Source organism: Carica papaya, chromosome 8, assembly GCF_054855325.1.
Source record: "Carica papaya isolate Zhongbai chromosome 8, ASM5485532v1, whole genome shotgun sequence".
Classification (NCBI taxonomy): domain Eukaryota; kingdom Viridiplantae; phylum Streptophyta; class Magnoliopsida; order Brassicales; family Caricaceae; genus Carica; species Carica papaya.
The window spans coordinates 23,323,139-23,350,555 of NC_142316.1; the positions used below are offsets into that span (position 1 = coordinate 23,323,139).

Below are 27,417 nucleotides of genomic sequence, written 5' to 3' on the forward strand. Positions count from 1 at the left end.
ACCACCTGCGAGCTATTTTGCAGTTTTGCCCACGTTTGCAGATGAGGAAAAAACTCGTCTTTCCTTTTGCCTAGTCATGCACAAGAGGTGCAGACTGAAAGAAGAAGATTTGCCCCTGTTAGTGGGGTGTTACAATATTTCCCCCTTAAAAAATTTGGTCCTCCAAATTTCATACTACGGACCCCAACGATTATCATCCAAATCCATCTTCAGATGATGGTTTTCTTGTTGAATATACAAATATTACTATATAAGAGGTTCGATGGGGCTCATAGTGGATAGATGGTGAAATTCCATCTCTAAGTTATCATATCAAAGCCAGGTTGTACTATGAACCTGTTTGTCTAAGTTTCACATTTCCTTCCCAATCCCAGTTAGACTTAAGAAGTACTAATGCATAACACCATGGATTAAAGAAAATTAAATTATTTCCCACTTGAGAAAACATATTTTCCAATGATTTCTCTTAGTATTCACTGAGCAGAGTAATAATTATCAAGTATTTAGCAAGGCTAGTTGGCTTCACAACGAAATACAACCACTTTGATAACAAACTTATCATATTTACTCTATGCGATAGGGATTACATGGTGTTAGAGTTGAAACAAAAGCTTAGGTTTTCACTCTCCTATGTAATCTAGGAAGACAACCTTAAACATCAGTAGGCTGGTACCCTCAATTCCCTAAAATCCGATAGATCACTTAGGTGAGTATCCTAAATTTTTCAAAATCTTTGACATCCTAAAGAGTCTAAATCTCATGTATAAGGATGTTTCTAACTTTAATACTCTAATACCAATTGTGACATCCCATTTACAGATTTTAAAAACATTCCCCAACCAATCGAATCACAACATGCAGCTATAAAATTTTATTCAAATGTAGCGGATGACATAAAAATAAATATCCGTTAAATTAAAATTTTAAATATAAAATTCTATTATATGAGACAGTTGAGTCACACAAATTTAAATATATAAATTTATAATAACTCCTACTGAATAATTTTAAACCCAAAGTTATGAGACTCTTCTCACAATGTTACTGGCTATTGACCCTATCAGGATTTTATAGCCTGAAAAGACAATCTAGATTTGGGTGAGTTATAGATAATTAGTAAGAAATGCAATATAAGCAAATCACCAATAAGGTTTGAAAACATCTTTTACATATTTTCAGTAAAAATCCTTTACAAAATGCAATCCTTTAGAAAATATTTTTATTAATAAAATAAAAACAGTCAATTAATTAATGTCATACAATCAATTTATCATTCTTAATCCCATAAATCCATACCCTGCAATTCATTACTCTATAATCGATACATACAATCCCCATTACCATACTTGCACCCATCTTTCAACCCCCAATATCTCATACAATTTTATACCAATCAAACACATGCAAACCTCTACACACGCACTTGGGACTGACTCTGACACTAGACTAATTCACTAACTCTTTTTTTTATTAAATCTTTTGCATTCATTTATATCTTTACTTAGGTTCACATTGTCCACACGCATGACTGTTCACACCTATTTCTAAAGAGACAATCTGAATATCGACCAAAGTCACAAGTGGAAACTTCAATCAAATAATAATGAATGCAACCACTCAATCTTTCTGATCACCATACATGAATCCAATAGTTCAGTTCTCCATCACAAAAATACTAAACACCGGTTCCAACCTAAAACCCAAATACCAATACCCGTATTTAATCAAGTTCCAAGATAATACAATCAAGTGCTCCAAGAAAATGAGACGAATTAGAGTTTACCAGACTGGTTAGTTGAGTACGTTTTATTAGACTCTTGACTTGCCTGTCTTTTTAGATAGCTGTCCTAGCTACCCTAGATCTGATTAATCCTAACTCTACTTTAGTTTCCCTATTTCCCTTCTCTTGTTATTTCCACCCTTACTTATCTTTCACCAGATCACAATATAACTCTTCTACATTTTCCATTTACAACTTATGCATTCCACTACAATCCATTTTAATTTCTTTAGCAATAATAACACTTTACAATTCAATTAGAAAATAATATAGATACAACATATATAAAGAAACATAACTACAACCATACCCTTTTTAATTAAATCCTAATTTTATCTAGTTGATTTAATCTACTTACTTAATTTTCCATCTTATTATATTTTCAACCTATTTATATTCTATTCTAATTTTCCTTATTTAATAGTATTAATATCAATTATTTTAATTTCCTAGTTTATTCCTTTTGTTTTTTATTACCTTATTTTCTTTTAATTTTCATTATTCTAAATATTATTTAAATTAAGTTTATTTCTTAATTTACTAAATATATATTTTAGGCTATTTTGCTAAATCCCCCTTTTTAATTAATTACTTTTCTTAATTTAGTTGTTTATAATTAATAAAAATGAAAATTTTATTAATTATAATTTTTTTTGGTTTTTATTTTTTCACCAAATTCCATTTTGGTTTCCTAATTTATAATAAATTATTTATCCCAATTTTATTTTAATTTCATCTGTTTATAATTTCTCATCAAGGTGATCTCATCTTAATTATTCCTTTTACTGTTTTTATTTTCTGTTTCTTTTTATTTATTTCTTAATTTTAATTAATTCTTATTTAATTTCTATTTTAGGTGAATTGATCAAATTCTCTAATTAAATAAAATACTGATAATTATTTATTTATAATCCTAAATTATAAATAATTAATTATGTAAACTTTTTCTTTTTATTTCTATGTCCCCCTATTTTTTTATTTATTTTCCAACCCCATTTATTTTTCCAAATTATCAATTTCTTCTCTCAAAATTCTAAAGGTTACAAAGTAGCCCGCAAATAGCGAAGAATCTTGCGAGTCCGCACCCGTGGCTCAAGCCTGCATGCCCACATATAGGGCCTGTCCCAACAGTTTTATGCCCCATGCAATGTCCCTTGCATGCATGCATGCATGCATGGCAGACCATATCTGTGAGCTATCCCTACATTTTGGTGCCCAGGACACCATGCCCCCCTCTGACCTCTACACCCTTTTCTTCCATTTGTTTTGGCTCTAGATTGACCTCTACACCCTTTTAGTTAGAGATCATTGATTATTCTGATTTAGATTTTGCTAGATGCCAAGATAATAGGAGATCCATAGTAGGCTATATTTACTTACATGTTGGGGGAGCTATTTCTTGTAAGAGTGCTAAGCAAACACTCATAGTCTCTTCCGCAATGGTAGGATAGTTTATAACATGTTATGAGGTATCCAATCATGAATATGGCTACAAAATTTTATCACTAAGTTGCTCATTGTATATGGAATAAAAAAATTATTAAAATTATTTTGTGACAATAAGTCTGCAGTTATGTATTTCAACAACAATAAGATCTTAAATGAACTCAAAATATATAGGTATCAAATTTTTAGTTATTAAAGGAAGAGTTCATAGTGGACATATATCAATAAAGTACATCAGGACAAACTCCATGGTTACAACTTCTCTCACTAAGGGATTACCACCTAAGGTCTTTCATGAGCACTTGCTATATGAGTGTTGTATCTCTTAAGGATGTATAGTTTCAATGTGAGTTTTGTACTATAGCTACTTTTATGATTTAGACATGTCTTATGGTTATTTTTCAGTTATAGTGAATGTGATTTATTTTATCTTTGAACTTGCTTAAAGTTAATCTCATTAAGGTTTAAGGTAGGACCAGTTGGAATAAGCATGCTTGGGTCATATTGCATGTAATTTCCATGCTACACATTCATGCTTGATCAATATCATTTAGTTGTATTGGTATATGTAACTATTGATGAGTTTAGTTATAATAGATGTACCGAAACTGCCTTCACCTATGTTGATATGGCGATGGATCGAATTATTTAAGGATGGATTCAGGTAGTAATAGCAAAATTCTAAGTACTCATAAAGTTGTTTAATGCACAATTATGAGGTGATACATATTGTCCAAGTGGGAGATTGTTGGGTTTTAAATTTACCATATGGATTTATATCTGTAAATTATTGTGTATAAAAATTATTAAATTAATTAGGTCTAGTTAAAAGTGATCTAATATAGTTAAGAGAATATTGGCCTTAATGCATCAAATTAAAGTGTGTATTTTCTTTTGATGTGTGGAGATCAAATATGTAATTTTTAATTTTATAATATGTCAAATTAAAAATAAAAAAAAATTAACTTACAGGTTTGCCTGTAAATATGCAGTTATGGTATCCAAATTACACATAAATTTTTCTATTATGACATCTCATCATTAGAAATAGAGAGAGTGAGATAACTCCAAAGGACTATGTACTAATTTAGAATATCTACCGCATGACGTACAATTTTCTTCCGATATAGGTTTAGACACGCTTCCATTTCAGTTCTAGATCCCTTTAGTTTGATATGAGAATGTTGGTTTTATTCAGATTTATTTTAGATATGTTTTATTCCCTAAATGTTTCACTATCACCAGCATAAACATTGTCATTGTTGTTATTGCTATTAACTAATATTATCACTCCTTGTCGTTGTCGCCTATGTTGTTGCTGCACACATTGCCACCTCCTCTAATGTTGTTGCTTTTAACTTATACCATGTAACTATATCATCTATTAACTTATATCATCATCATTATCATCGTTATATTATTATTGCCAACATTGTCATTACTATTCTCACTATTGTCACTATTATTATTGCCAACATTAATGACACCATTACTATTATTATTAATATAATCACTATCAACCGTCGCTATAACTATTATTTATTTTATATTTTTTTAAAGAAGTGCATTGTAAAAGTTCATTTTGTTATGTGATTGGTTGTTGATTTTAAAGAGTAACTATAAACATCTTTTCTCTATTTTTTTTTTACATTTTAAAAAGTTTCATTATTAAGTCAATACTCTATTTATTTGTTGGTTACGTTAAAAAAATGTTCATTTTTATGTTAATTAGTTTTTCCCAAATAAATATTGCCTTCCTTGGAAGCCATCTTCATTTACTACAAATAAAAAATTTCACTAGAAAATAGTGAACATGCATAGGGAAAAAAATGCATGTTAATTTCTTATCTTCAATCTAGAAAAAAAAAATTATTCTCAAAATAGTGAAAATATGTAAAGAAAATGAAATAAAGACATTACTCATTTTCTCATATTATGAAAATAGGTAAAATGCAAAAAAAATGGATACACATTCATTTGTTTTCTAATATTATCAAAATAGTGTAAATGTATGAAATAAAATAAAAATAAAGGTATATTAGTTTCTTATACTCACTTCAAACCAAGTTTGGATTATCAAAAATACTAATGAAGCACGTAAATAAAAAATAATAATAAAACTGGAAGCTTATTAATTTTTTTTCTAATCTTAACCTATTGTTTATTAAGACTCTAGCTTCTTCGAATAGTCTAATCTTTCCTCCATGATGATAAGGGGCTAAAAGATCTATTACTTTAATTCCTGTTTCAAAAATAGATCATTTTGTATCTAATTATATAAAGGTAGACACAATTTTATGAACATAAGATATTGTGCAAGTATCTATAGGCCTAAATTATCAACTGGCTGTCCAAGCACGTTAAAAATTCATCCTAGAGTTGCTCCGCCGACTGGAACACTTAAAGAAGCTCCCGTATCAATTAGGTCTATTCCTCTTGTTAGACCATCTGTAGCTGTAACATCCGGGCCCAAAACTTTGGCCATGGATAATTTCATATTAAAAAAGTAATGTATTAAAGTAATTTAATTTTTTATTTCATTTTATTTTTATGAAATAGTTGAGACAAAAATGGATTTAGGGATGAAATTGAAAATAATTTTGGAAAAAGTGGTGAAACTGTGAATATGGGGTATTTTTGAAAGAAAAATTTAAAACATGGGGTGAAATCATAAAAAGAAAAAATACAGCCACGTGGGACGACCACGTTAGCAACGTTGGCGAGTCAGAACATGCTGCGTGGCGGACACGCTAACATCAATTCCACGCGAGAGGCCATGTAAGCGATCCGCGTACCAACGAATCCAACGATCTAAATCGCATCCAGCGTGCGAAATCGCATCCAGCGTGCGCAGACGGGCCAAATGCATTTCCTCTTTAGATGTGATCGAATATATGAGATTGATCATGATGGATGACCCAGATTCGCACAGGTGATTGGCCTAAATAGGCAATAATCGGACGGTTCACCTTGCTCCATGTCGACACTAACGAATGGCTAGGATCAGAGGGAAGAGAGGTATTTAAACCTCTTTTCAGTCGGCCCCAAAACCCTAGCCGACGATCCTGGCCAAAGAAGAAGAAGGAGGACGGTCGGATGGAAGACCAACTGCCGGAGGGACACCATTGCTGCTGCACTAGAGCCACCACTGATGCCGAAAGAGGTAAAAATTTTCCCTTCCACTCGAAATTGAATTCTGAGCCACCCTACACTCATATCGAAGCAAAAAGGGCAGTCGATGAGTAGAAAAACATGAGTAGAGCTCAGCTGAGCCGCCGCGGTCGTAACTTGAAAACCTCTTTGATGACCCCCTTCTTGTTTCCTGTTCCCCTCGATTTTTTTACCATTTTATTCTTCGTCCTTTTTTGGTGCAAGTGAGCATAAGGAAAACCCCGACCGCGAAGGAGGAATGGCGAAGCTACCACACCCGAAAACCCTTCCACCGGTAGGCTTTCGGTTTTCCCATTTTTTAATCAACAGAAGCCCCTTAACTTGGTTTTTTGCGGGTTTTCATGCAAAACCGGCCAAAACTAGCTAGTTGAGAAGAACCGTTGCTGTGGGCGGCGGAGCCAACGCCGGAGCACGGTGGGACTGCCATGCCGGAGCCTTAAATTTGCCGGAAAAGTTTAAAAACACCTATTTTGGCTTTTGAGATATTTTTGAATACGTGACACATATTTTTAATTTTCACATGAAAAATTCAGGAAATCTGTGGATTGCCAGGAAACACAGTGAAAAGTACAATATTTCGAACACCGATCCGGGATAAGAATCCTTTGCCATTTTTCTTATTATGGTAAATTGAAGCTTAATAATTAATAACATTGTGTTTTGTAAAAATTAGAAAAATCTTAAAAATTATTACAGGTCACCAGTAGAGCTAGAACTGGTTGGTATATAGTTTATCTATGTTGTCTATTGGTTTTTATATTGTCTTAATCGCTTATTGTTGTATCGGGTGCTTTTATTTATTGATTGAAGTTGTCTTTTCAATTATTAGTTTACATAACCGTTATATCCCTATTTATTGATTGGTCTAGAATAAATGTCATTATCATATTTTTTTGATTTACATGTTGTCTATTTGCATGACTTACTGTTGATTGGTAAAAAAATGAGATGTTGGTATATGATTGGTAATTGGTTGACGATGTAGATTTATGTATGAAAGACTTACTAGGTACCCTAGGAAAGGATGGACGGACTAAGTACATAAGAAAAACCTTACCGTAGACATTATCTTAGTCGAACGGGGCTGAGAAGTTTTATACCGGAAGAGGTTGGGAGGTATAGTTCACCCTCGTACCGGATAGGGTATTGAGGCGGTGGCACGTTTGGCGCCCATTGTCGGACAGAGTATGGGAACGATCTATTGATTAATAAATTGGATATAGGGTTCACGTGTAAGGGGATATCCCTATGTACTCTCAGGGATACTGGTAAATGGGTAAGTTTTTTGTTATTACATATTTGAATATGAAATCACAATATTATTTGGGTTATTGTCTTCATAAGTTAGTTTAGAAACTCATAAAGGTAAGTATGACATAATACTTTTTGAGTTAAATGAATTTATAAAAAAATAATGGCTGCATTGGTTGTTTTATGATTTTTTTACCAACATTTGATTTTCCGTATCGGTGTTAAATGTGATATTTTTACTAGATTAGTATAATTTATTTCCCTATTTAACAATTTCATATCAGAAAGATCAAGATCCAGATCCTAAATAGTAAGAGAGTTGTGAATAAATATACTTCCTGAACTACATCAGAGTTACCCAGATGTTAACCTTATAGGACTTTTATTCTGTTACTTTGAACTTATATAAAGGGACATTGTCGTATTCTTTTTAAGTATTCTAATTTACTGTGTAAGAAATGTAAATCCTAAATTTTAAATTGTTTTCGCTTATAGTTGGTATAATTCAATATTTCTATTTTCTTAAATTTTGAGTCTTTACAGTAACACTCATAGCTACAGCTCTAACTTGATTATTTTCTAATATAATAATAATATGCCAAAATTTGTTATAAAATTTCTCAAATATAAAAGAATCTTCATTAGTAAGTTAATCGGTTAATTCAATAAGAAATAAGAGTTAGCAGTTGATTTCGTTGGTACCATCCAACTGAATTGTCTAATCGTTACTCTTCAATTCATAATTTATTCATACTAATTTTTATGAATATTTATTCAAAATAAATCGAATCGGATCATATTAGACCAAATAAAAAAATTAAAATATAAAATTTTCAAATTGAGAATAAAAACAATATAAAAGAAAATCAAATTATGCTATCAAGTATGAACTAAAAGTCTAAAAAAAATCATCAAAATTAACACTTCAACTAATATTAAAAATAATAAAAACTAGATGAATCTGAAATTTAAATTTTCAAAGAGTTTATATTGCAAAATATAATTCTTGTTCAATGCATTATGGTTTGTCTTTTTGTTTTTTGATTATATCAATTCAACTTTTTTTGGTAAGGATCAAATAATAAGCATTCATATTATTCTTGATTATGGATTAAAACATACATCATGATGCTCTGAAATTCTGAGTTGAAATATTGTTGTCATCTTTAATTATGTTTTTAAGAAAACTTGGGTAATAAATAACACTTATTGTATCATCATTTATACAAATAAAAAAAAGAGAAGAAGAAATCTAAGAAGCACCATTTTTTCCAAGGGAAGAGAGAAGGAGATCTTGTTGCGTTTTTTTTTTTTTTTTTTTTTTTTTTTTTTTTTTTTTTGAAGAATCTATTGATTAGTTATTTACGTGTATGTATATGTGTGTAGTTAAGTGAGATCTTGTTGCGTTTTTGAAGAATCTATTGTTAAGGGAAGAGAGATTAAATGAAAATCTAAAGAAAACAAAATCATCTTCTTTCTCTTATTTTAATCTTAATCTTAATTTATTTTTAATTTTAATTAATTATTTTCTTTAGTTTTTAATTTTTGGTGTATATATATATATATATATATATATATATATATGTGTGTGTGTGTAGTTGAGGAGTTGTCGCGTAGTTTTTTATTTTTACCACCGAGGAAATCAACTAATTTGAATAATATCATGGATTACAAAAAATAAAATAAAATGTAAAATGAAATTTACCATCACATTATTATTATTATTATTATTTTTCTTCTCAAGTACCATGAATCAACTTTTTAGCATAAAGTTAATTTATGTCAGCAATAAAAATATGGGTGTTATAGGTTTGGAAGCTTAAATTCATTCACAATGTACGCACTTTAAAATTTTGATTTACTTGTTCTTTTGAGATTGCATACTGTCTTATTGAATTTCTTTTGGCAGATAAAAGTATTTAATATTTTATTTTATTTTTAAAAAATCATGTATGTATATACATTTGTGAAACAATCTAAAGTAATAGAAGAAGAAGATTATGCAAATGACAATTGAGGTTTATCAATTTTACAGATTTAACTCCGAAATAATAAAGAGAATCCAACTCACTCGTTTTCACCCCCCAAAAATATAGTTAACTAGCAGGTGATGTCTGTAGTCTTAAAACACATGCCACTCTTTGTCAACCAACTCTTCCATGCGGATGGTAATTTTTTTAGAGGTTGAAGAGAAATTAAAAGCTACAATCTGCTACTACTGGAGGCTCTCTCATACTACTTACTACCTTCGCTCGCTCATCTTGCTACGAGGTGTTTATAACAAAGCTAGTTAACTATTCTGTCGGCTCCCATAAAATTTTGAACCAATTTGGGGTTTGAAAATTTTGTCTAGAATTTCCGAGTGTATAATTACAAATTTTGCATTTTCTTTGTGTACAATTTTGTCTATTTGGGTTACTATATTTCAATTCCAGGTTTTGATCAAATGCAATCATCTTCTGGCATCACCCAAGAAGTATGAAGTCTAACATACTGAAAAAATCATTACAGTGTTAAAGACTTCCATCAAGAAAGCCCATCACTGTTTTTGCGCAAATAAAACCTGCAAAAACTACTTGACTTGATTCACCAATTCTGCAACTGAATCATTTTATCAGAATAATATATTTTTCTACCTTTTATTTCCAGGCAAATTTCAGAAACGAATCCAATATCTCAAACATATATAACTAGTGGCAGTTACTCCACAAATGGCCTTTCATATCTGAAGATCATAGAGTTTCTAGTGTGGATCAAGAAGAAAAAAGAACAGTGATAATGTTACTCATCATGTTGAATGATTGCTATTTATGCTTGAAGGCGGCTGAATCTTGTAATCATATTCTCCTTTCATGTTTATAATATTTTGTCCGTAGTATATAGTCTACTGGGCATATGTTGGGTGATTGCTGGTTCAGTTAAGGATGAACCATGGGTGTGGGGTGTGATTTGTAAGAAGCCAAAAATAATACAGTTTATTCATCTTACTACTTTTTGGGTGGTCTGAAAAGAAAGGAACAATAGAACATTTGATGAGTGTGTTGTGGATATGGACAGAATTAGAGATAGGTGGGTTAATGTTTTTGGATCTCTAATTTTGAGTCATGACCTTAATGGCTGGGATGATTTTGGGAAGATCTGCGATGTATTAATCAAAATGTAAATATTTGTACACGAGTGGCGCCGTATACTTAATACACTTTTTACCTAAAAAAAAAAAAAAATGTTACTCCGTACGCCAAGCAAAATAAACAATGCATTCTAACAACATTACAAATTCCAGTTACTCCATCACCCACCCCATGGGATCTTTCAGGAAGCAAGAATAATATCTCTAAGAAGATCAAATCCTACATCAACACCTAACTCATAAGCATTTCATTCCTTCTAGTAGCTGTTACTCCAGAAATGGCCTTTGATATTTCTCAATCTCCCTTACCTGGAGATTACAGAGGTTCTAGTGCGGACCAAGAACAAAAAACAACACTAGCAATGTTACTCCGTCAGCCATCATTAAAAATTTCACTTCATCAACTTCATACCACATAACATTTCACCTTACAAAGGAAACTTTGCCCAAGTCATGGGATCTAAGATGATCAAATCCTACATTAACACCTAACTCATGAACATTTCATTCCTTCTAATCATAGTATTAATAACAGATCAACACTGTCCAACCTCTTCTAACAGAGGCTATTCTCTAATCTATAAATCAATTATCAGAGATCAATCATCAGATACCAATTTCTTTCAACTGCAACAAGCATGAAGGCAACCCATTGAGCCATTGCAGTATTACAATAAACAAGATACTGAAACACAACAAAATTACCCATCTTGACAAAGAGCAACATATTCTTCATACTAATATAGAAGAAAAAATTTATTTCATTTTATTTTATTTTTGGTGGTAAGCAACGAGTTTTATATTACACAGGACAAGGGTGTATAATTGAATTCCTTTCACATCCTAAAAGACCACCACTACCATCATCACTACTAAAACAAAAAACCCAAAACTACAAAAACAAATCAGAAAACAGACACCAACACCAGACAAAATAAAATGCCCTTATTAATCCGATCGACTCGCAAACCTCTCTACCTTCTCGTCCTTCAAATTAAGACCCACCATGGCCTCGCCCAATCCGCAGCTCACTTCCGCTAGCATGTCCGGGTCGCTGTAATGAGTCACCGCTTGCACGATGGCTCGGGCTCGCCTCTCTGGGTCTCCGCTTTTGAACACCCCGGAACCAACGAAGACGCCGTCGCAGCCCAGCTGCATCATCAGCGCCGCATCGGCAGGAGTAGCCACCCCTCCGGCTGCGAACTGCACGACGGGCAACCTCCCCAGCTGCTTGGTCTGCATCACGAGGTCGTACGGGGCAGCGATCTTCTTCGCGAAGGAGAACACCTCGTCATCGTCCATGTTCCTCAGAACCCTAATGTCCCCCATGACGGACCTCACGTGCCTCACGGCCTCGATGACGTTGCCGGTACCAGCCTCCCCCTTGGTCCTAATCATGGCGGCGCCCTCCCGGATCCTCCGGAGTGCCTCGCCGAGGTTGCGGCAGCCACAAACGAAGGGGATTCGGAAGTTATGCTTGTTGATGTGGTTCTCCTCGTCGGCGGGAGTGAGGACCTCGCTCTCGTCGACGTAGTCGATGCCGATGGCCTCGAGGATTTGAGCCTCAACGAAGTGGCCAATACGAGCCTTGGCCATTACAGGGATTGTAACGGCTTGTTTGATCTCCTTGATTAGCTGAGGATCGCTCATACGAGCCACTCCCCCCTGAGCTCGGATATCCGCAGGGACCCGCTCGAGCGCCATGACGGCACAGGCACCAGCCTCCTCGGCGATGCGAGCCTGCTCCGGCGTGACGACGTCCATTATGACACCGCCACGGAGCATCTGAGCGAGGCCGACCTTGACGGAGAAGGGGGACTTCTTGGTCTCGGTTATGGCTCCATTTCCGTAGACTGCTACTACTCCAGTTCCTGCCATTTGCTAGTATCGAGAGAAAGAGAGAGAAGGAGAGAGGAATAGGCAAAACGTGAGAGATGCGAGGTTGAAGAGATAGAGGAAGAAGGAGGAGTGGTGGCGAGAGAGAGGCGGCGAGGAGGGGATTTAAGTAGAGGAAAGTGGTTGAAACCCTCGGAATTGCAGGGTGTGGATCTGGTTGTGATTGGCTCATGTCTGAATCTGGTAAGTTGATCCAACGGTCGAGAAAAGAGTCTGGGTTGATTAGTGTAGATTCAGTTACAGACTAGCTTTATTGAGCATTGATTTGCGGGGAGTTGGCTACGTGGCAACACAGGATTCCAGCGGTCTGCGTCAGAGGAAAGTTTGTGGACTGTGCCATGGCCTTTAGGGTTTTTAGAGATTAAAATAATCCCACTAATCAGTAAAAGTACAAACCGAGTGATACCGAACAATCAGCAGATTGAGGTTGTGATCAAGAGCAAAAAAAAACAATAGTTAGTTTATTTATTATTATTATTATTTTTAAAAAAATATATTGAATTATAGCAGCTGAGTGAGTGATAGTAAATTAAGATAAATTCCGAATACTAAAAAAAAAAAAAAAGACAATCACCATTTATGCAAAGAGATAATAATGGGATTTGACTAATTCCAATGTTTTACAAATATTTTGTTAGGGTAATTGAATTTAAATTTTTATATTTGTTCAATCATATTAATTAAAATATAATTTCTTTTTTTATAAAATGCAAATTATGCGGTGCATGATGAGAGTGGTAGGATTTATGTGTAATAATTATGTTATTAAAAAATCAATTAAAAAGATATAATATAATATAAGAGGCTGAAATGAAGGAAGAAAAGAGCACCTCTCATTCCCAATCTGAATAAATAATAATTTTCATTTCCGGTGGTGAAGGAAAACCGTGTTGGAATTGGACTTCTCTTCTTTTGATCGATCGGCTTTGCTGGCGGATGTGCTTCAGAAGTGTAAAGTTTATTATACTCCCTTCACTTTCCTTAATCCAGACAAATCTTTCTTCTCTTCTCTACTTGAATATTTATATATATATATATATATATATATATATGCTCGTTGCCTTTGACCCGACTAAAGTTTTGTTGACTCAAGTTTGAATCACACAGGGAGGAGGGTGTAGCATCTTCCTTGTCCTTGTTCACCATCTTCTATTTCTTAATGTAATACCCAATAATTAATTTTAATATACTTAAAATTAATATATAATATATAATTTTTAAATTTTTATTTAATAAAAACATATGAATGATGAAATTAAAAATAATTTTTTTTTTAAAAAAATGAAAATTTAGATTCTGAAGATATTTTTTTTTTAAAAATCAGAAAATAAAGATCAAAACGCAATTTAAAAAAAATGTACCACGTAGGACTGCTCAGTCAACAGTCCCGACGAAGCAGAATCCGCCGCGTGGCAAGACATGTTGGCGCAGTGTCTTGCAAGAGGCCACACTGGCAATCCGCATGCTTGCAATCGGACGGTCCGGATTGATTCTTGCACGTGTGGACAGTCCGGATTCGTTCCCTCTTTAAACGTGATCGTACGGTCCATACCAAATCGTGATGAACAGTTCAAATTCATTTCCTATTTAAACGCGATAGAACGGTTCAGATCGAACGCGATAAACAATCCAGATTAAAAGAGACGGATATAAATGTCTTACTTCACACCAAACCCTAACCCTAGCCGCCAGACCCCCTCAGCTAGAGAAGAAGAACCAGTTGCCGGAAGGTAGCTGACTGCCGCCCGCCGCCGTGCCGAAGCCACCTCTAACCGCCAAAAGAGGTAAAAAAAAATTTATTCGCTCGAAATTCAATTTTGAACACCACCATAGCCAAATTGGCGCAAAAGGACCGGCGGATGAGCCGAAAATCGCAGGTAAAGTCCAACGGCACCGCCACAAGAAAAAAAAAATGTTTCCGATGAGACCATTTCTGATTCCCGTTTTATGCAAATTTTCCACCATTGTATTCACAATTTTGTTTTCCATAGGTTGACCGAAGAAAAATATCCAACTGTGAAGGTGAGTCAGCAGAGCCGTCGCACCGGAAAACCTGCAGTCGATAAACTTTTGTTTTTTGATTTTTTTGACTAACCGAGGCCCCTTAACGTGTTTTCTCGCAGGGATGAGTGTAAAACCAGATGAGATTGGGCAAAACTGGCTGAAAACAGCCAGCCTGAGGCAAACCACCGCCTGCGGCGACGGTGCCATCCCTGGAGCATGGTGGCGCTGCCATGCCAGAATCTCAAAATTGGTTAGAAAGTGTTTATAACATCGATTTTAGATTTTTGAGGTATTTCTAGGTACTTAGAACGTACTTTAAGCTCTGAAGAAAAATTCAGGGAACTCGGGGACTGCTAGTAGGCGCAGCTAAAAGTTTAACATTTGGACACCAATTTGGGTAAGAATCACTCACCCTATTTTTTATTATAGAATTGAAGTTTAATTATAAATAATTTAGTATTTTATACAATTTAGAAAATCTCGATAATTAATCATAGTTTACTAATGGAGGCAAAACTAGTTATTATTCACTGTTTATCCTGTTTGATTGATTTTACAGTTTTTAATGCATGATAATACACTGGAGTTGATAAGATAATTTAGTTGTATTTCTTTGATGCATGTATTGCTTGTTTTGCGTAATTTACAGTTAAATTATGAAACTAGAAATTAAATGTAAACGAAAAAATTGTTTGATTAAGTAAGTGAATGAATGGTAGTCTTACTGGATATCCTACGAGATAGTGGATGGACAAAGTACATAAGGAACCCTACCATAGGAGATAGTGGATTGACAAAGTACATAAGGAACCCTACCATGAACGCTGCCTCATACCGGACGGGGTATGGAGGATTGGTATTTGACACTCATACTGGACGGGGTATAGGGACGACCCGTTTCACCCTCATACCAAACGGGATATTGAAGGATGAAATTTTTGGTGCTCATACTAAACGAAGTATGAAGACGGGCAGTTAATTGAAAATGTTGAATAAGGGTTCACGCGTAGTAGAAACATCCTTATGGACCCCCATAGATACCAATAGGCAAATAAAAAGCAAAGTTTGTTGTTTTGGTTTATTGTACATGAGATTATGAGATTGTTTGTGCCATTACCTCTATAAGTCAGTTTTAGAAATTTCACTATGGTAAGTATATAATAAATAATTTTACTTATGATAAATGAATTCATTTAAAATAAGAGGTCCATTAGTTATTTTTATGACTTTTACCAACCTTCATTTCTGTATCGGTGAGTAGTGTGACATTCTTACTGGGTTAGTGTAGCTCACTCTTTCATTAATCATTTCAGATCAAAAGGACCAAGGTCCAGATCCCAATCTACAAGAGGGTTGCGAATAGAATATTCAGTTTGTTTACTTTTCATTATTTCTTTAATTATTAGTTATTCTTTTAGAATGGTCATTCCCATAAACCTATTGGATATTCTGAATTATTGTGTAAGAAATATAAACCTTAACGCTGTTATTTCGCTTCTGCACTTAATTTATAATTTATTTCCTTTTAAGTTTCGGACTATTACATCTACATCTTAAGTTTGACCTAGTTGATTCATCCTTTAATTTTCATTCTTAGTTTTCGAGAAAATCAACTTTGATTTTCTAAACAAGTAATTTAATAATAATTTTAAGAAGGAATCACATTAAAACTTCTATTGGTTAATGTTAAAAGTTGGGTTGCTCAACCCAAATAACCCAACACCCTATCCTACCAAAATTTATGATCCTAAACAATAAATTCTCCACTAGATGAACTATTAGAGCCCATAACATACTTATACTTATGTGAGCAAGGAAAGGGAAAAAAATTATTCTTAAAGGGAGAATCAGCTAAGGAACAAATTTTCTTCCTAAACTGCATGAGAAATCGAGAGAAAGAAGAAAAAAATCTCATGCTTTAATGGGAGATTGAATCTCATGAATTTTGGTAGATTATGGGATTAATTAATCCTTCCCAAACTATCATGATCTTCCTTAATTCTTCCCTCAATCATCTTCACAATTAATTAAAATTTTCTCTAATTGAAAAAAAAGATCATATTTATCATATTTTAGAAAATAATTCTTTTAATTGTTGCAACTTTCTTATTCTATTTTAAATTTATTTTCTTATGTAATTTTGCCATTAATTTAGGATATTATTTTTCTTTATTATTCACATGGCCTACACTATAAATAGGTCATCAATTTCTAGTTGTAATAATAAAAAATTGATATCAATAAAAATTAAGCTTTTAGTTTTGATTAGCCGTTGGTTAAGTTGCTCTTAGGGAGGTGTCTTCAACTTTCTTATTGAGTGGGGAATTGATATTTACTTATCAAGTTAACTAGTGACGTTTTCATCAATCTCTTTCTTGAGTTAATTTTAACTTATCAAGGTTTTCTTTGTGGCGTTTTAATTAATTCAATTATCCATACTAGTTTCTTTTTACTTCCTTGTTGAGTATGGGTCAAATAGAGATGATTCATTTAGGGATAAATTTCTACATGCTAATATTATATGTGAGATTTTGAATTACATATTTTGATCTCGGGTTCCACATCATTATAGACAAGATTTTTTATCATGTTAATTGATCACGAGTTCTGCATAATTTGGTATCAAAACTTAGACTCAAAATAAATTTTACTATCTTGTATATTTTTTTATTCTTCATATTAAAAAAAACATACATTGTATCATTTTTTACAAAAAAAAAAACAAAAAAAAAATCATATATGTATTGTCTTTTTTATCCTTTAAGTTTCTTTCTTTTATTGTGTTTTTGTTCCATTACATCTTTAAGTAGCTAATTTGCATTCTACTTACTTAGTGTCATGTATTTTACATAAAATACACATTATCTTCATTTATGTATTTGAACTCGCTACTTCTAGAATTGGTTCACCACTGTCTTTCCTAGGATTATTTAAAGTTCATAAACAAAGCTTGATTACCTTGATTCGAGAAAAATTCAATTCTGACATTCAACTTGTAATAATAAAAAAATTGAGATCAATAAAAATTAAGCTTTTAATTTTGATTAGTCGTTGGCTAAGTTGCTCCTTAGGGAGGTTGATGTGAGCAAGAAAAAGGAAAATAATTTCTTCTTAAAGGGAGAATTAGGTAAAGAGTAAATTTCCTCCCTAAATTGCCTGAGAAATAAGAGAAAGAGAAAAAAAAAATCTCATGGCTTAATAGGAGATTGAATCTCGTGGATTTTGGGAGAGGATAGGAGCAATTGATCATTTCTAAACTTATCATAATCTTCCTTAATTCTTCCCTCAATTATCTCCATAATTAATTAAGATATTCTCTAATTAAAAAGCAATATCATATCTATCACATTTTAAAAGCAATTCTTTTAATTGTTGCAAGTTTCTTATTTTATTTTCTTATGTTATTTTGCCATTAATTTAGAAGATTATTTTTTCTTATTATTCACATTGCCTACATTATAAATATGTCATCAATTCCTAGTTATAATAATGAAATTTGAGATTAATAAAAATTAAACTTTTAGTTTTAGTTAGTCGTCGGCTAATTACTCTTTAGGGAAGTATCTTCAACTTTTTTATTGAGTGAGTAATTGATGTCTACTTATTAAAGTAATTTATGATATTTTCATCAATCTCTTCATTGAATTTATTTTAACTTATTAAAGTTTTCCTTGTGGTGTTCTAATTAATTCAATTATTTTTATTATCTTGGTTTTCACTCTTCTGTTGAATGCAGGTCAAGTAGGAAGAATTTATTTAGGGATAAGTTTCTGCATACTAATATTATATGTAGGATTTTGGATTGCATATTTTGATCTCGAATTCTACATCATTATATGCAGAATTTTTTATCACATTAGTTGATCATGGGTTTTGCATCATATACCTTGCAAGTCCTCTTCCAAGAACAAAGGAGCTCATTCTCAATTCACTCTTCTAGGAACGGTGGAGTCATTGAGAAAACTCAGCTAATTTATCACGCTATCATCAGCTGTCAAATTCACTGAATCCTCAATGCAACAGCAGATTATCAATAATGCAGAAGGCAAGAAGCGTGAAGGGAATTAACATACTACTATCCTATGAATTCATATGCTGCATTCTACCAAAATGGGCCACGGAATATCAATATCAACAAATAATCTATTGAAGGGAGTTAAACAAATTAAGAGTCCAAATACTCGTCTTAAAGAAGATAAACTCAGAAAAATATTACCCTTAAACCTTTATAGTACAGCCCTGTGAGTCCTACTCTGTGAGTATATGGCATGGCAGACGGCCAAATGCAAAAAGACTACGGTTTTGATTCTTCTACTTTTAACAACTATGCTGATATATGTTCTCCCAAAAAAGTAAGTAAACCGATGCTCATTATTGATCTGCAATTTACATGATTAACTATCCATGGGCACCAAAGCAATGATGCAGACAAAATCTACATCCCGCACTATAAACCAAAGGTGCACAAAGCTGTTATTCTCAAACTGTGAAAATCTTCCTAACCTTCTTCATCTTCCTACGACAAATAGGACAAGTACCAGCAGCCTCTGCTATCCTGCACAGATTATATCAAAACATGCATCGTATTAGTACAAATTTTGAATAGTTTCCTATGGGTCAAGTTGACAAAAATGCCGAACTAGGACCAAGAATGCTGGGGTCATTAAGGTAGAATAAGAGCTTTTGTTTATGTACAAACTAAGAGGATTTAGCCAGGAGAAAGGTTGAGTTGGTTCAAATTTCAAGTCCATAAAATAGGAATGGTAAATACAATATAAATGAAATACAAACTTGCAAGAAAATAGAAAATTTAAATCCAAGGCAATTTCGTGTCCAAATCGAGTTAGATGCTTTTGTTATTCTTTCCTTAACAAGCACGAACACAGAATTTATGGTTGTAGAACTGAAAATATTTAAAAACTTTATTCATTTATATAATGTATAAATTGTAATTAACTTTACGCAATGGAAGAACCAACACACAAGAACGAATGTGAACAAGCAATCTCACAAACCATGATTCATAAGAATATGTTATTTTTAAAAAAGTGATTCATAAGAATAAGATGTTGGAGATTAGTTACTTTACCTTGTTCCACATTTAAAACAAGCCACACAATGCCCACAAGGAAGAAAGAAGCAATCTCTGGGAGCATCAAAGCATATTGCACAGAGAGGTCGAGTATTATTGCTATTTTCACAATCTTGTACCAACTTTCCATCAATGGAACCTGCTACCAGATGATTGTCTAGATCGTTGTCGTCATTCGAGGCACAATCATAAGATGAACCTTGACTTGCGCTATCATCATCTTTGTTTGAAAGCAGGGGAGCTCTTTCAGGTCCCATTTCCCCATGTTGAGCTGCAGCTTCATCTTCATGGTTAGATCGGAACTGTTTTATCAAGTGGAAGGCCACCAACATGAGAATAGTCAATCCACCTACAAGCAAAGAAAGTAAAGCATAAATATCTTTTATTAAGGTTGCAGGACAAAAAATAAGAGGAAGAAGGTTACCTATGCCAATGATATATGTGGTCCACCTTGGCTCATATGACAATCTGATATACCACTCACTGGACATATTCTGAAATCATAAGGATCAAAAGCCATTTGACTGAGAAGGGAAAGTTAGGTTCTATATTTAACCAAGTTTGTGGTCAGCAACAATCGGTTTAGAAACAATGAGCAGAGTAATCCATGATGGTTTCTTTGAATGAAAATATGCAGCTATTATTTTTTATCTAACTTGCCTCTTGCAAAGCTTTGGGGATACTGGCTATCTAGACAGATAAGTAGAGTAGATTTTAGTGGCTTAAAGTTCTTCCTCTCTTGGTTATTCTCATTAGGGAACATGGTAAAATTTCAGATACTTGAGGTGAGAATAGCTGTCAAGAAAAAGCAAATACTTGCCTTTTCTGGAGCAGATGAGGCTAAGACAACTGGATTTCCCTTGGGTAACAAAACACCCAAACCACAACGGCCATTAATGAATGTACACTTGTAGTAAGCTTCCGAAGTATTATACAAGATACCCCTAATTCTGATATTCAGTTTCACCTGTACAGCGAACAGTAAACAAAAGAAACGGTATAATAAATGGTGATGAAAAAAATAATAATAATAATTTTAATTCATTCAGCTTCTACAAGTGTCATCATCATCATCATCATCATCATCATCATCATCATCATCAATCTTTCAATTTTCAGAGACATTAAACATCAGCCTTAAATACTTTGGAATAATGCATGTTATCAAGTGAACGGGCATTTGAACCTTCTTTTCACAAAATAATTACCTCAATAGAAGAAAGAAGAAAGAAACAAATGCAGAAAGATGTGTACAAACGTTCATTAAATTACTAGCTGTTGAGTTCTGTTGATAACTGGTTGAATTGTTGAGTTCTGTTGATAACTGGTTGAATTGTCAATTATCCCAAAGAAATATACTAGAATATAAACTATAAAAGTAGGTTCTTTCTTATTAGCTTCAAGTTTTTGAGACAACCAATCATCTAAAAATTGTACTTAGTATCGTAGCCAGAAATTAAGAGTTTTAATCTTGACTATCCTATTTAAATTTCACCTCAAGGTATAGTATCTTATGCTTTCCAATCCTTTCAGCCAGAGTGGATTTACGCACGAGGAATTGAACCTTTTTTTATCAATTAAAATCTTCTTATATTATAGTTCGTCCAACTTAATTCTCAGTTGTTTAGTAAACTTATTATGAAAAGGTTAAACTGTTAAAAAGAGCACAACTTCACTTTTTATATTCTAAATTCTCCCCCATATACAAGCAGAATAAGGAATTTAAATATGTGAGAACAAAAACCATCTTTGTAAAGGAGCTACTTCAGTGCCATGCTAATAATTGATTGCAAAACCTATTACCCAAAAAACTTGAAACCAATATGAAATAACCCAGTTTTTCCATTTATTTTTTCTTTTGAGATAACCAGTTTTTCCATTTATACTCTTAACAGGTTCTATTTCATGTCTATGTGTGAAAGTGATTCTTTATATTACCAAAAGAATGAGAAACCCTTCGTGCAAATGTAGCACGTGTCTGTGTGTGTCCATGTGCATGCATACATGCATGCATGTACACGTCATTTGAGCGTTTAGAGTGATAACTTTATACACGCAACATAATAAGAAACTATTTGTACTACATGGCATGTGCCTGTGTGCATGTTCGGTTCAATATGGTAACTTATATTTGCAAAATACTAAAGCCCTTCTCGCCTAGTGGGGTATCCTAAAGTAATTTACATAAAGATAACCCAAGAACAATCTTTGCCAAATAACCATGACAAAGTATTACTGTTTTCAGGTGTATGCCAAAAGATTTTGTTAAATCAGTTTAAAAGAATACTCCAGCAAACAAAACATGGTAACAAAAGCTGAAAGTATCAAAACAACCAAACCTAGTCTTCAAAATCTCCTAAGCTAACTAACTACTCACACACCTTAATGAGAGAGAACGAGAGATGCAAATATTACCAAATTAAATGCAAGAACAAATAATTTGGTGCTAGTCCTCTGTTATCTTGCTATCATCTTCAACAGGCTAAAGACAAAGTTGATACGAAAAGAAAAAGTGGAGTTTCGGATAATTATCTTAGAAGTTTCGCTAAGATCCTATGAAAAAACCTAAGAAACAAGTTAAACAAGAAGACATTAAATGTTCACAATTACCTCAACTTCTTTTGAGTTCAGGTTACCCACTGCAATATAGTAAGTTGAAGATTTATATAGTTCTTGCTCGATCACGCCATTTCCTGTCAAGAAGATGTTGTTACTATCCTATCATTTTATACAATCAAAATGTTAATTGTGCACTTCCATTTTACCATAAATGACATTCCATGACAAAGTGGTGTTAGGATATTTAGGGTCCAGAAGCCATCGGGCAAGGTCATCATCCCCTGCAATGTGCCATCATAACTTCCTAATATGAGCAGCGAAGTATGATGAAAAGAACACGCTACAGATAGAGCAAATAAAGGTCAAACTGCAACTGATCAAGCAATGATAAGAACCTATGTTTCCTTTCTGTTCTCTTTTGAATTTTTCTTGGCTAATGGTCTAAGGCACATACCAGAAAAATCATCAGATAATTACAAATTTAGTACAATCTTTTATATTGAGGTTGCTTTTAACTGATGGAATAAACACATTCTTAATACAGTTGCCCCTTCATTGAGCAACTATTTAGCTTTACAAAATGTTGCTACATTAAGCAAGTTGCTCCCAAGGATCCTTCCTTAATGTCTTCCTGTTCTGCAATGTAGCATTTATGACATGAATCCCTTAATCACAGAAAAAGCTACTATATGGAAGGTAATATAATGCTATGAGGTCCGTATAAATTCTTTTTTTTAAGGTGCAAAAGGATTCCACTTATATAATTGTTGGGTCTGACTCATATTTCAAAGTACTTAATACAAAGAGCGCCAGGCAGTGCAGTTTTTATTATGGATGGTTTTATACTCTTACTATCAAAGAAAAAGAAAAAAACCCTAGTTGTCGTAAGCCTTTGGAAAAGAGAACATGCAGGTGGTTCCCTGGCTGTAGTTAAACAGACATGCTGTGAACCTACATGAATAACATTTCTTCCCTTTTCTGTGTCTTGCTTTTACTTTAAAATGGTTATGTTGCATGAAACTACATTTTTTTGAAAGGTATTGCGTGAAACTAGACAACAATACAATCAACTGTCCTGAAGGCCTATATGGGTTTTTCATAGAGATGATTTTATGCTGCCCATACAATTGACATATTCAGTTTTCATGAATTCACTACTGTTTGGAAGCACCTCAACAGCCTCTCCATAAAAAGAGATTCTGATGAAAGAAAAGAGGATGATGAGATAACTACAATAAACATTATCTACATTGAACAAGGATTTGAGTGTACCTTGGGCGATAGCGAGGACAATAGAGGAGTTTGCAGATTTGAGTCTGTATGAAATGTTAATTACAGACCCCTTATTGAGATATTTCAGCCATTCCTGGATATAAAATGAAACACAGCAAATGCCACCTGAGTGATGAGAACAAAAGAACAACAAGCAACTTCCAAAACAAAAAAGTAACAAGAAAAATAAAGGAAAATATTTTGAAAATGAAAAAAAAAATCTACTTGCCTTGTGAGAGTCTGGCGGGATAGAGAGACGATGTGTTTCAGACCAGGTAGAAACAACATTAAGAGATGGAGATTTATAAAACCCATACAGTACGAGCCCAGGCTTTGCATCGCCTAACTCTTGAACCTACCATAAAGCATCAACACAATTCGAGAGGTTTGAAATGACATAATAGTCAATACAAAGTCAAGATTACAAGGAAGGTTATCATCACCTGTAGACTCTCCACAAAGAGGGGATTAGGTTGAAGGAGAATCGAAGTATTTGGTGCCAGCCGCAAATTCATAGAACCATAAAACCCCAACATCAGAATCATCGAAACTGTGACATTCAAATACAGATACGATCAATGTATATACATAAAACAATATAATTAACAAGAATTATCCAAAATCCGATCTAATTCCCAATCCTCTAGACTCTCGTTCAAATTAATGATCTCAGATACGTAGAAAAACGTACACCATTTAACCAGAAATGCTCATTCATTTTTTTTTAAAGGAGAGGAAATAAAGGGTACTAAAAAGAGCACAAACCGAAGAACCAGAAAGTAATGACGCCGGTGACGCAAGACCAGGAGTCATCGGACGCATCACCCAACGCCGCGAAGTTCCCTCCATAAGAAACACCAATTGGTCGGTACGGGGTCGGAGGCTGATAATCACGATCATAACCATCATTAGCATGCTGTTGATGATCGAACCGTTGGTAGCCATCCTGCTCGCAAACCTGCGGAGAAGAAGAAGAGGAAGACACCATTGAGGATGATGGTGAGGCAGCATTGGGTGAAGAATCCCTATCCATGGGCGGAGGTGAAGAGGATGAACCTAGTTGTGCGGTTATTGACAGAGAAAGTGAAGATCGAAGCAAAAGAACACAAATTATATACGAAAAAAAAAGAACCCTTAATAGTGAGCGAGGGTTACGATGAGATTAAATCATCCACCTCGAGGTCCATGAAGAGGGTTTGTGGGGACGAGTACCTGAAGAAATGATACGATCTTTCTTCTTTAGTTTTTGAATGGCAGTTGACACTTGTCCATCCTGCACAAGCTTCGAAGTCTTTCCGTTTCGTTCATCTGGCAAAATTATTCCAACTATATTTAAATAAAATTAAAATTTAAAAATTAAAAATTAAAAATAAGATATTTGTCTGTATGTTTCTATATAGTGGGGGCCACCACAATTTTAGTTTGAACTTTGACGGTGACGGTTACAATTGGTGATGACAATGGTCTTCGTTCTGTTTCATTTTAATTTTGACGGGTATTTTGTGTTTATTTCCTTTGGTTATCTTTTTAGTTTACTAACAATTTTATTTATAAATTAATATATATTTAATTTATAAATTTTACATAATTAAATAATTTTAAAAATTACAAGTTAAAAAGTCGAGAAAATAAATAAATAACACAAATAAAATTTGATTACTTTTGACATGAATATATATATATTTTTTTCAAAATGTATTCTTACATTTTAGTATTACAAAATTCATAATTTAATTACAACTTTCTTGTATTTAGCATTTGTAATATTTTAAAATTGTAATTTTTTTATTTCTATTTATATACTCTCATCTATAAATATTTTAAATATCTTGAGGATAAAATATTATTAAAAAAATCAAGATATATATTCATTACATGTTGGTCAAGTTAGAAAATACGAAAAATTATATTAAATCTTTAAATAAATTTTTAAGACTAATAGAGAAACACAACTTATGATAAATTCCCAAAAATATATATTTGAGACAAGTTTAAAAAAGTTTTAAGTCATATAATCACTATTTGCATGAGAGAAAGAAAAGATATATGTGTATATCTATATAAGATTACGATGTTTAAAGAATAACTATAAACCAAAATGAAAAAAAAAAAAAAAAACTAGAGTTTCTAGGTAAACTTTAATATATTAGCCAATTCATAACTTAGTTTAATTAGTTTATTCACTTATTTTTAAGTTATTAATAAAACATTAACTAATCATTTGAAACGAGCAGTGCTAAAAGTTCTTGAAAAGATTAAAACATATTTGGTGAATCCAATATTATTAAGATGCTCAAAACTTGAGAACCCTTTGGTCCTATACCTAACAATTAAAGAGGAAGCCAGAGGAGTTACACATACAAAACACATCATCTATTGCTTTAATAAAAAGTTATAAGAATATGAGTTAAAATACAATAAAATGTGGAACACTTATTTGATAATGACATGGTTACAAAAAATCATGATATTACTTTTAGTCTTATTATATCATATAAGTATATGCAATGGATTAACATAAGTATCTATGTGAAGTATTATTAGATAATTAATATTATGCATTGAATTTGGATATTATCAAAAGGAAAACCATAGTAAACTTATTGGTACCAAATCTAGTCAATGATAATGTTTAATTGAGGTGAAGTTCTCATAAGAGAATTTAAGAGCAATCTAAGTATAATGATGAAAAATATATTTTAACATAATAACCAATAATAAAATGAGAATAGTTAGGACTATCATTGTTGCATCTTTTCATAAAGCTATACCTATAATAAAAAGAAACAAAAATTTTACTTTTTAAAATTTCAAATAAAGAACCGATTGTGAACATGTCTATTTTGGTTAAAAAAATTTTAAACTATTTATACTAATTTTATTTGTGCTAATTTCACTATAGCTTTAAATAAATTCTAAAAATAAAAGTTGCAAAAACAAAATATATATTTAGAGATTGTTAGAAATTTTGATAGAAGATAAAAGAAAGAGAGAGATATGAAAAAAAAATTATAAGTAAGCATTTTATATGCGAGAAACTCGAAGATATGAATTAAGGAGACTTGATATACGAACAAAAGATAAGAAAACAAATAATTAAATGAGAAAAAAGAGACAAAAGAGTCATAATAAAGACAATATGTATCACCATACTATTACACCTGCAAACACAAAAGAGGTGTACATAAGCTAGCCAAAAACATACAAAGAATTGATTATAAATGGACGGATTTTTCTCTTCTAAAGAATGAATATATAACTGTTTAAGTTTTAAAATAATAATTTTTTTTTTAATTTTTTAAGGTTCATGATGAATTTACTATAAAATTATTAACATTTTAGTATTTTTTTCTTTAATTACAACTATTCTTTTCAATAAATATAACAATTAGTGTATATTTTTTGTTAGGATAAATAATCGATTAGTTATTATGTTATTGCAAAATATTTTAACTATTATTTCACAATATAACATAGATTTTTATCTCATATAAATTATTCTTTATAATTTTAAACAAATAATACTTAAAACTATGCTATCAGTACGATTCACAATATATATAGACTAAAATATTTATTAATTTTATTAAAAATTATTTCCATAATACCTTTAACTAGTAAAAAAGGTGATAATTATAATTGAATAAAGACAATTGCGTTAATTTTTAACATGTATTATGATATAGACATGTTGTGTTTGCTTCAAATATGTTTTGTTTTCATTTAATTTTTTAAAATTCAATTATTTAATATACATATATATATATAAGATAGTCATAATATACATATATATATTAATGCATGATTATATTAAAA

The 27,417-nt window shown here is 32.5% G+C and overlaps 2 protein-coding genes across 3 annotated transcripts; both read right to left on the minus strand.

The window, feature by feature from the left end:
- Positions 1-11,521: 11,521 nt before the first annotated feature.
- RSR4 (Aldolase-type TIM barrel family protein) lies at positions 11,522-12,773 on the minus strand. Its single transcript, XM_022050620.2, has one exon. It carries the CDS (start codon positions 12,654-12,656, stop codon positions 11,727-11,729), a length of 930 nt encoding a protein of 309 aa, XP_021906312.1. The 5' UTR covers positions 12,657-12,773; the 3' UTR covers positions 11,522-11,726.
- A 6,028-nt stretch (positions 12,774-18,801) lies between these two features.
- APD2 (RING/U-box superfamily protein) lies at positions 18,802-24,923 on the minus strand. 2 transcript variants are annotated; one of them, XM_022050629.2, is made up of 11 exons: positions 24,814-24,923; positions 24,367-24,657; positions 24,045-24,151; positions 23,831-23,956; positions 23,602-23,695; positions 22,536-22,610; positions 22,381-22,463; positions 20,591-20,737; positions 20,195-20,264; positions 19,768-20,119; positions 18,802-19,233 (listed from the first exon to the last, which is right to left on the minus strand). In XM_022050629.2, exons 2-11 carry the CDS (start codon positions 24,632-24,634, stop codon positions 19,158-19,160), a joined length of 1,398 nt encoding a protein of 465 aa, XP_021906321.1. In that variant the 5' UTR covers positions 24,635-24,657; positions 24,814-24,923; the 3' UTR covers positions 18,802-19,157. The 2 variants fall into 2 exon arrangements, with proteins under 2 accessions (XP_021906321.1, XP_021906322.1); XM_022050630.2 differs by having other exon boundaries at positions 24,367-24,559; positions 24,814-24,903.
- Between the last annotated feature and the right edge of the window lie 2,494 nt (positions 24,924-27,417).

Bases quoted from the DNA above. Each gene is read 5' to 3' on its own strand.
- RSR4 (XM_022050620.2), bottom strand. From the start codon at position 12,656: ATGGCAGGAACTGGAGTAGTAGCAGTCTACGGAAATGGAGCCATAACC.
- APD2 (XM_022050629.2), bottom strand. From the start codon at position 24,634: ATGGATAGGGATTCTTCACCCAATGCTGCCTCACCATCATCCTCAATG. The intron at 24,152-24,366 runs GTTTGTGCTCTT...TGAATGTCACAG, and splicing joins CATTACTTTCTGGTTCTTCG to TTTCGATGATTCTGATGTTG. The intron at 22,611-23,601 runs GTACACTCAAAT...GGCACATTGCAG, and splicing joins TGTCCTCGCTATCGCCCAAG to GGGATGATGACCTTGCCCGA.